Raw genomic sequence first — 8,636 nt, 5'->3', positions numbered from 1 at the left:
TAATAATAGTATTGTTATTGTTGTTGTAGGTGCATGAATATGAGCCTCTAGGATTTCATAATTATACAATGAAAGCATAGAAACGAGATCATATGAGTTGCATGGAAAAGAAAGATGAACAAATAAATTAGGGAACATAGATAGCTGTGAATACTTGAAGAGGGGAGAGAGTGGGCAGCTCTCGCGTCACTGAGATGATTGTCATCAAGGGGCCGGATAAGCAACAAATGTCAATGTGAGGTGACACTAATGATGACAAAAACAAGAAAAATAAGAAAGCATCTGCAGATTTCAAACACCGAGTATCTGCGTTTGAACAGCCAATTTGGTGGAAGACTGACCACACTAACAAACTGCACAAGAAATAGGAGATGTCAAAATTGTTTAGTTGGTCAACTGTGCTAGGTAAGGCTGTACCAAACCCTTGGGCCCCTCTCAACTCAAGCTCCCATACGCATCCATTCTTATTCTTTTCTTTTCTTTTTATAAGCCCAGACCTCAACATCTATGACATAGTTGTACGGTAATACTCTCCTGTTGAAATTAGTAGGCTATTTCGCTCCATATAACTATAGGAGTTAGGACCAACATTTGATCAATAAGTTTTTAATCAACAAATGTTTTTTCTATTACAAAATTGATATTGTTAAATTTGAAATGAAAAGATTTAACTATGGTTACGATTTTATATCACGGAAGAAATTAACATAGTAATTGTTGGTAAAAAATCTTGTCTAATAACGAAGCAAAATACTTCTACTAATTCGACACAGAGGTACCTATGAATCATAGGTGGTTGAAGCACTTTTGTGAAAACGTAAGGGGTATCACTTCTTTTAGTGGTCCAGATATTGAACAAGTTTAGTGCACCCATTATATGGTGACACACAAGGTAACTAATTCATGAAATTAAGGGTACAGGTATCCTTTCCTTTTCACCTCCTCTTCCCCTGCTCTTAATTTCATCATGCCAAAGATGTGCAGGGTTTGAGATGTAGTGCCATTATGTCAGGGATAAGCACGGATTGAACTTTATTACCTTGCCCTTCAGATATTGTACGTTGTACTTGTACCGCCTTATCCGTACATAATAATCCAGACAAATGGAGGTCTATCTGAGGAGTGTGCCTCTATTTCAAAACAGATGGCGTTCAACAAAAGCGAAAGTCAGCAATCAGTATTCAAGTTGCAAATAGTTTCGTCATCTTTTAGCTTCTCAGGCGACATATATTTTCCACCAGGTGCCTCTGTTAATCCAATTTCTGTACTATCTTTGGAGAGAAGAATAAACTAGTCCATTAATGTATGGTTAAAATACCCCTCTCAAATATAAGCCGCTCCAACTTTTTTGGAGAGCAAAACATGTAAAATTTGACCAAGATTACAGAAAAAAATTATAAGGATTGATAACATACAAATAGACATACTACGAAAATATAATTAATGAAAAATTTTATGATGTTTATTTAATATTATATAAATATTATTATTTTACTATATAAATTGAAAATGTTTTTATTTTTTAAAAAATTATTAGAGTGACTCATAATTTGGGAGGGAAAAGTGAGGACGGAGTAGGGCCTTGTTTACTTTCACCCAAAAAACCAAAATTTTTTAAGATTCTCCGTCACATCGAATCTTTAGACGCATGCATGGAGTATTAAATATAGACGAAAATAAAAACTAATTGCATAGTTTGGTCGGAATTGACGAAATGAATCTTTTAAGTTAGTTAGTCCATGATTAGACAATAATTACCACAAACAAAAGAAAGTGTTACAATGTCGTGAAATTTTCTCTTTCAGACACTAAACAAGGCCTAGGTAGCAGGTAATTCAGGTAACTACTGTCACTGTCAGGCAGGAAACGAATAAATTGGCTGTCAGTCTTTGCTCCGATTCGATTCAGATACCACCAAGGGCAGAGGCCGGCGGGCGGAGCAGTAGGGAGCAATCGCCATTCGCCATTCGCCATTCGCCTGAGACGGACACCTCTACTCTGCGTCTCCGCCTCGTCTGACGACAGCAGTCACAGCCCGCACCGGCCGGCTCTACAAGAAAGAAGAGAAACTGCAGGAACCGCGAGGGCAGGCAGGCGCGGCAGCGAGCCCCTCCCATGTGTCTGTGCTCGTCCTCCTCATAGTCATAGCTCCCGTCTCCTCGTGCTCTCCACTGCTGCATGCGTCTCTTGTCCTGTCCCCCTGCCCTCTCCCCACCTCGTTCTTCCCATCCCGCGCCGTCTCTGCACGACGCAGCGCCGGTCCACTGACAAGGACAGCTACGACTACGACGCGCAGAGCGCCAGAGCCATCGCCCATCTCGGGCTGTCCTCGGTTACTCCTCCCCCTCTGCCCTTGTCCACAGCTGTCGTTAATTTCTTGATGAGTTGGCGCCGGCGCCAGCGGGGCCGAGGAGGAGAAGGAGGCGGGGATTCAGATTCCCCGGCGCCGGCCGCCGCCTGAAGATCCCTACTTCTTCTCCTCCTGTCGTCGGGCGGGCGAGGTGAGGTGAGGCGGCTTCTTCCGTTTCTTGATTTTGGTTGCTTGCGCAGAGCCATTCCGTTCCGCTTGTCTCCATTTCTTCGCCGAGAGATCTCATCTTTATTTGGTAATTTGGTACTACCTATTTAACGCTAGACATCCCCTTTTCTAGCTTCGGGTTAAATGCTAGTATGATCCGGGCTCGATTTTAATCGTGGAATGCGCCTTTCTTCCCCCATCAAATGCCAACAAAAGGGAATGTTTGTACTGATTCGCGTTTGCCGTTTGCCGTTCCTGCTTGCTTTTTCTTCGCTTGTCCAAGGTCAATCTACGAGCTCAATGCCGGCGCTGGTAGTTGTGCCATTCCTCCTCGGGCCGATGGGGCCGACGGCCGTTGGGCTCCTGCCTGAGAGAGACAGGGGAGACAGCGACGCGTCTCTGCTGCTGTTTCTTCTACCACCATTACTGCGCCCCCCCGCCTCCGTCTGACCATATCGCCTTGCAGTCTGCAGAATAGTAGGAGAACTAATAATTGCAGTTAAAAAAAAAAGAGAGAGAGGGGATTGTTTAGCTCGTCAGATCCTGCCGCTTACCATTTCTTGGATCAGTTGGGGAGGATGGTGTCTTCGTTTCGATCCTTTTTCTTCCTAGTCAATTTGGGGCAGTTTGTTTACCATACAAAGGTGGCATCTTCTGCTCTTTGATCTAATATGTGGATCCAGTGCCAAATTGGATCGATTGAGGTTGGTTCCTTTGTTCAAATTCCCTGTTTAACGGATCAATTCGGTTAGTTGATTCTTGCTTGCAGAAAGTGCCCAACTGTGCTACCATTTATTTCCATTGAATCCTTGTCTATCCACTCACATAAACACAGAGTCGGTGAGGCCATTTCGTCCCTGCTTATGTAGGATTCTTGTGTTTATTGTCCAGTGGACATGTGGCACATTCCCCGGCTTTTCACAAATCAGTTTCTTTTGGACTCTGGAGTGCCCAAGTGGTTGTTCCCTTCCCATATCGATATAAGGCTAACATCGTTCTCCATTCTGATGCCCGCCTCAATACATCTTGGCTCCAAGATTTTTCTGTGATTCTGTTCAGTTCCATAGGGTGCTCAATAAGTGATATCCAGTATTTAGAGAGTCTCTGCAAGAAGTGTTGCTCATATATTTGTGTTCTGATAGGTCCAAGCACCATGGGGCTCTTAGGTATGATGGGCGACTCGTTTGGTTGCTCGGCGACCGGGGAGCGACTTGTCTCTGCTGCAAGAGATGGAGACATCCAGGAGGCTAGAGCCCTCTTGGAACTCAATCCCCGCCTTGCACGGTACTCGACTTTCGGGATCCGGAACTCGCCTCTCCATTACTCGGCAGCAAAGGGCCACCATGAGGTGAACCATTGATTTTATCTATAGTATTGTTTTCCCATCTGTATGCAATAATTGTAGATCCAGATGCCTTTGTTAACCCATTTAATTACTTGTTACTATGTGAACTTGTTATTGTTTTACATAATAATCCTCTTCTTCCTCTGTGATAGATTGTCTCCCTCCTAATCGAATCCGGCGTTAATATTAACCTTAGAAATTGCAGAGGACAGGTAAATTCTTCTCTTTCTCATCTTAGATCTTCAACCATATTGATCACTGTGCTTTGTTTGCCTTTAGAGTATTTCATCAGCAGTGAATTTCCATTCAGGATTATATTAGGAAATGCATTATGTAACAGTATGGTCAAAAACTACTTGCAGGCTTTGCAGTCCTGTATGTTTATATGTAACTGAGGTTACTTATTTTTTTTGAGAGTGTGAATTAGTAACTTGATGAGAGGAATTATACCCTTGCTTCTTTTCCGTGGTTGAGTTATACTGTATGCTAAGTAAACAATGTTTGCACGCTGGTTGTTATGTGTTCAATACATAAATTTGATAAGAGATAGATGCTACAGCTTGGTCTTCAATGCATCTCACCTTATTGTTTATGTTTCTTCTCAGTTATGTTTTATGTTTGTCTTTTTGTGTGCTAATTTTGAACACTGAACTGTGCAGACTGCTCTGATGCAAGCTTGTCTATATGGTCACTGGAAAGTTGTACAGATTCTAGTTCTTTTTAAAGCTAATGTAAGTGAACACTAGCTAATATGTTCTTGGATCAAATTAGTCTGATTTTTTCCCTCTTACAAAAATGTCTGAAATATCTATTTATGCACGTGATCTGTATCTGGATTTCTAGATTCACAGGAGAGATTGTTTTAGTGGCGCGACCGCTATTCATTTTGCCGCCCTAAAAGGTCATACTCGGTGCATTCGGCTTCTTGTGGCTGATTACGTGCCTAGTTTGTCAGAGTTTTGGACCATTATGCGTGCAAAGTCCAAAGATCAAATGAAAAAGGATGCCTTTGATGCCGTGTATGTAAAATCCTGACGTTCACCTATATTGGCATCTTTCCCATCACTTATAAATTTGCATAATTTTTCCTTGTACACTCTGGGCATTCAATTGTGTGGTCATCTTCTCATCACTTATAAATTTGCGTCATTTCTTCTGGTGCTATTTAGGGCTCTCCAGAGACTAGTTAATGGAAAGTCGGATGGTGGCGTCACCCCGCTTCACTTGGCAGCCCTTCATGGGCATGCTGAGAGTGTGCAGCTGCTGTTAGACCTTGGAGCCTCCGTCTCTGAGGTTACTGTCAATGATGGTTCAACTATTGACCTCATTGGTGAGTATTTATTAAACAGAGAAGGAAATTGTTTAACCTGATTCAATTTATTATAGACATGGTTCTGCACAAAAAATTATCGATAAGTGCACCTTTCTTTACTTTTTTACTATGATCCTAGATTAACTCAACCATCATGCAGGTTCAGGGAGCACACCCCTCCATTACGCGGCATGTGGTGGAAGTGCTGTTTGCTGCCAAGTATGTTGGTTAACTTTCCTATTTCATGAAAATCTAAGTAATTTGCCAACTCCCATCTACTGATATCTGCTAAACAGCTTCTCATTGCAGCAGGAGCAAACATGGGAGCTCAAAATGCTAATGGGTATGCTCTTGTTGGTTCATCATAAAATATTTGTTTCTGCATCAAATCAATTGAACTTGTCTCACTGAAAAGATAATTTTTTTACATATAACTGTGTACAAGTTATGTTCTTTGTTTATCAGAATTAGTGGTATTGATATCTTTACTTAAGCACCTGTGTAAATTTTGCACTTCTATTTTACTATTTCTATATGCTTATTAGTGTTGAGTAGTGTCTTCCTTATTCGGCCATCTTCCTTATGTGGTTTACTCAAAACCTTAAGCCTGTTGCTGAAAATTTGTGCTTATACAAACTCCGAATATGCTGCCTTAAGTTATACCATGTATCAAACTTGTAACTTTTGTTGTCCAATTAAGGAAGGGCACTTGCTTGGGGCATGCTAATATCAGAAAAGGATTTCCATGTCAATTATTTTGATTGCTTACACTTTTACCATGCTTTTGCTTGAAAGGTTGACTCCTTTATTGGTGGCTCGTTCGTGGCACAAAACTAGTATTGAAGGTATTCTAAGCAAGCAACCAGAAAATCGAATGCGTATTCTTCCTTCACCATACCTTTGTCTACCACTGATGAGCATTGTCAAAATTGCCCGGTGAGTTCAAATGCCCGTCAAAATATGTAGGTATTCATAACATTAAATGCCACTATTTGTATTGACATGATACCTAGATTGCTCAAGTAGTTGTATCCACATTCCTTGTTCTGGTGGAAGAGGTGACTACCACCAATGTTTTACAGCAGCATTTTACCTATTACCATTGTGACCCTAAAACATCAGAGTTTTACTGCACCTTGGGAGAAGCTGCATTTCATTGGGTGTAGAATGTTGATAGGATGCTCATTTCAAATTTTGAACACCACAAAAAATAGAATAGCACTGTCAGGTTTTCTCTTATCTTTCCAAATGCATGATCAACTAATTATGAATCCAACCCTGAGTCCCTGACCCTTCATTGATCTTTCGCAGGGAATGTGGATGGAGGAAAACTTCTGCCTCATCCACTTGTCAGGATCCATGTGTCATATGTTTGGAGGTGGAATGCACTGTAGCTGCAGAAGGTACTGAAAAATTTGACTCTCATAGTGGGTTTTTTAACCCTGCAAACACCATTGATGAATACCTGTTACAATAGGTTGCGGCCATGAGTTTTGCACCAAATGTGCACTCTACTTGTGCTCCACCACTAGCAGCTCAACATCCATCCGCGGAGTTCCTGGCTCCATATCCTGCCCTTTGTGTCGGCATGCCATTGTCTCCTTCATGAGGCTCACCAGCACTACCCCAATAAAGGAGCTTCCATGGACAAGTGCATCGCTAGCTCTATGTGCAGCAGGCGCAAGCACTGGTCCTGATCATGGCAGGTCCTTGCAGCGACGGAGTGATATGCGTCGGTTGCGCTCGTCCTCAGTTCAGCTGGGATGCTCTTCTTTTATATCCATTGGCTCTGGGAAGCTGTCATCCATAAAGCTGAACTGCACAGGAGCTGAAGAGGCAGTGCCTTGCCTCGTCAGCTGCCTGAGGCCTGATGTGCAGCGTTCATCGTCATACAGGGAAAGAATTAGGAGATATTCGGAGTTTTGAAAAGATGCCTTGTTGGTTTTGTGCCGTTCTTCCTGTGAGTTTTTAGGGTTTGGGAATTTAAACTTGTGCAGTGTATGTTCAAGGTTCTCTTGGTTTGTTTCCTTGTTATGTAATATGATGCAGTTCTTGTTGTGAAGATCTGTTTGTGTACATGGCCCGTGTTCATTACTTATATGTGAAGTATATACCATCTCTGTCTTGCAATCGCCGGCAAGTTAATACTCCCTTCCTTCGTTCTAAATTGTAAATCATTTTAGTTTTGTCTTAAGTCAAGCATATCTAACTTTAAACAAGTTTCAAAGTTATCGCTGAAATGGCGTATCTAGTGAATTTTGTTTGATATTGTAGATATTTGTATATTTGTTCACCTATATGACTTTTACTGTCGATTTTTTTTTCTTTGTGGAATACTTAGTCATAGTAAAAAGGACAAGAGGAGGTTATGATGCCATTGGAAAACCGTGGAAATGACGATTTGAGGCAAAGTGTTATTCTAAATAGAATTTTGTCATAGTAAAATGCATGACTTGGATTGAACCATTTTAAATATGCTTACATGCGTCAAGCCAACACCAAATGCAGCGTTTGAGTAGTGGATAATGTGCGAGCAAATTACATTGGCAGTCAAAACTATGGCGTCATTCTCATCATGTCCCGAACTATCAAATTACATGAGTAGAGGACCCTAAACTATTTGAGTGCCTCAAGCATGGTCCAAAGCAGCCATGTCATAATATATAGCTTATGTGAGCGTGGAGATATTATTTTGGGTCTGCAACTTATAATTGTAAGGACGTCCTTAAATTATTTTGTGGTTCTCTTTTTTTTTTTAAACGAACTGGGTAAAAGAGCTGCCATCAGTCCTTCTTAATGGCATACTCCCTCCATACCGTAAAAGCTGTCGTTCTGGGCTCAATATCCGTTTTCGTATAAGTTGACGTCGAGTGGCTGCGGAGTGGAATACGGACGCGAATGCCCCTACCTATTGCCGCCCGTTGCGCTCGTGACTGCGCAGCTTCACCTCGTATTAATGGCACTGCCTCGTAGCACTTCATCGCTGCCCCGTAATCAAGCAGCACGCGCGTCTCTTCGGCTCTTCCTCTCCGCAGCACGCACGCCGGCACGCGCTTGCCTTCCTGCTCGTGCCCTCGCCGCCATCGCTTCTAGAGTTTGCCGCGCTGCCACGCTCGCGCGCCTACTTCCTGCTCGCACCACTGGTTCGCCGCGCCACGCTCTCCTGCTCGCTCAAGGCCATGGACTTCCTCTCCGTCAAGGCGCAGCACTCTGTTGGCGCTCTGGACTTGGAGACCACGGACTCCACGGAGGCGAACTCCATCCACGCGCTGGACTCGAAGGCCATGGTGTCCATGGACTCGAAGGCACAAGACTCCATCGTTTCCGGCGTGGCCATGGACTCCATCGACGCACTGGACTTGGATGTGGTGTCGGAGAACGTCGTGGCCACGGACTCAGAAAAAAGCGGGCAAAAGCCAAAAAAAAACGCGGCAACACGATGCCGCCCTCAGTGCAGTGCC

At 42.9% G+C, this 8,636-nt stretch overlaps 1 protein-coding gene across 5 annotated transcripts; it reads left to right on the top strand.

Annotated features, from left to right (window-relative positions):
* On the top strand, positions 1,947-7,323 carry LOC8073268 (probable E3 ubiquitin-protein ligase XBOS35). Of its 5 annotated transcripts, none has more exons than XM_021465228.1 (11): positions 1,947-2,119; positions 3,661-3,866; positions 4,016-4,075; positions 4,523-4,594; positions 4,707-4,882; positions 5,033-5,193; positions 5,336-5,394; positions 5,472-5,518; positions 5,971-6,111; positions 6,487-6,578; positions 6,653-7,323. In XM_021465228.1, the coding sequence occupies exons 1-11, from the start codon at positions 2,116-2,118 to the stop codon at positions 7,099-7,101; spliced, it is 1,467 nt and encodes a 488-aa protein (XP_021320903.1). In that variant the 5' UTR covers positions 1,947-2,115; the 3' UTR covers positions 7,102-7,323. The 5 variants fall into 5 exon arrangements, with proteins under 5 accessions (XP_021320903.1, XP_002445308.1, XP_021320904.1 ...); XM_002445263.2 differs by having other exon boundaries at positions 1,948-2,506; positions 6,653-7,305; XM_021465229.1 differs by having other exon boundaries at positions 1,948-2,501; positions 6,653-7,291.

Source organism: Sorghum bicolor, chromosome 7 (genome assembly GCF_000003195.3).
Source record: "Sorghum bicolor cultivar BTx623 chromosome 7, Sorghum_bicolor_NCBIv3, whole genome shotgun sequence".
NCBI classification, from domain to species: Eukaryota; Viridiplantae; Streptophyta; class Magnoliopsida; order Poales; family Poaceae; genus Sorghum; species Sorghum bicolor.
The sequence above is the reverse complement of the archived record's forward strand: the minus strand, read 5'-3'. Positions and strand labels throughout refer to the sequence as shown.

Bases quoted from the DNA above. Each gene is read 5' to 3' on its own strand.
- LOC8073268 (XM_021465228.1), top strand. The intron at 4,595-4,706 runs GTAAGTGAACAC...CTGGATTTCTAG, and splicing joins TAGTTCTTTTTAAAGCTAAT to ATTCACAGGAGAGATTGTTT. The intron at 5,194-5,335 runs GTGAGTATTTAT...ACCATCATGCAG, and splicing joins TTCAACTATTGACCTCATTG to GTTCAGGGAGCACACCCCTC.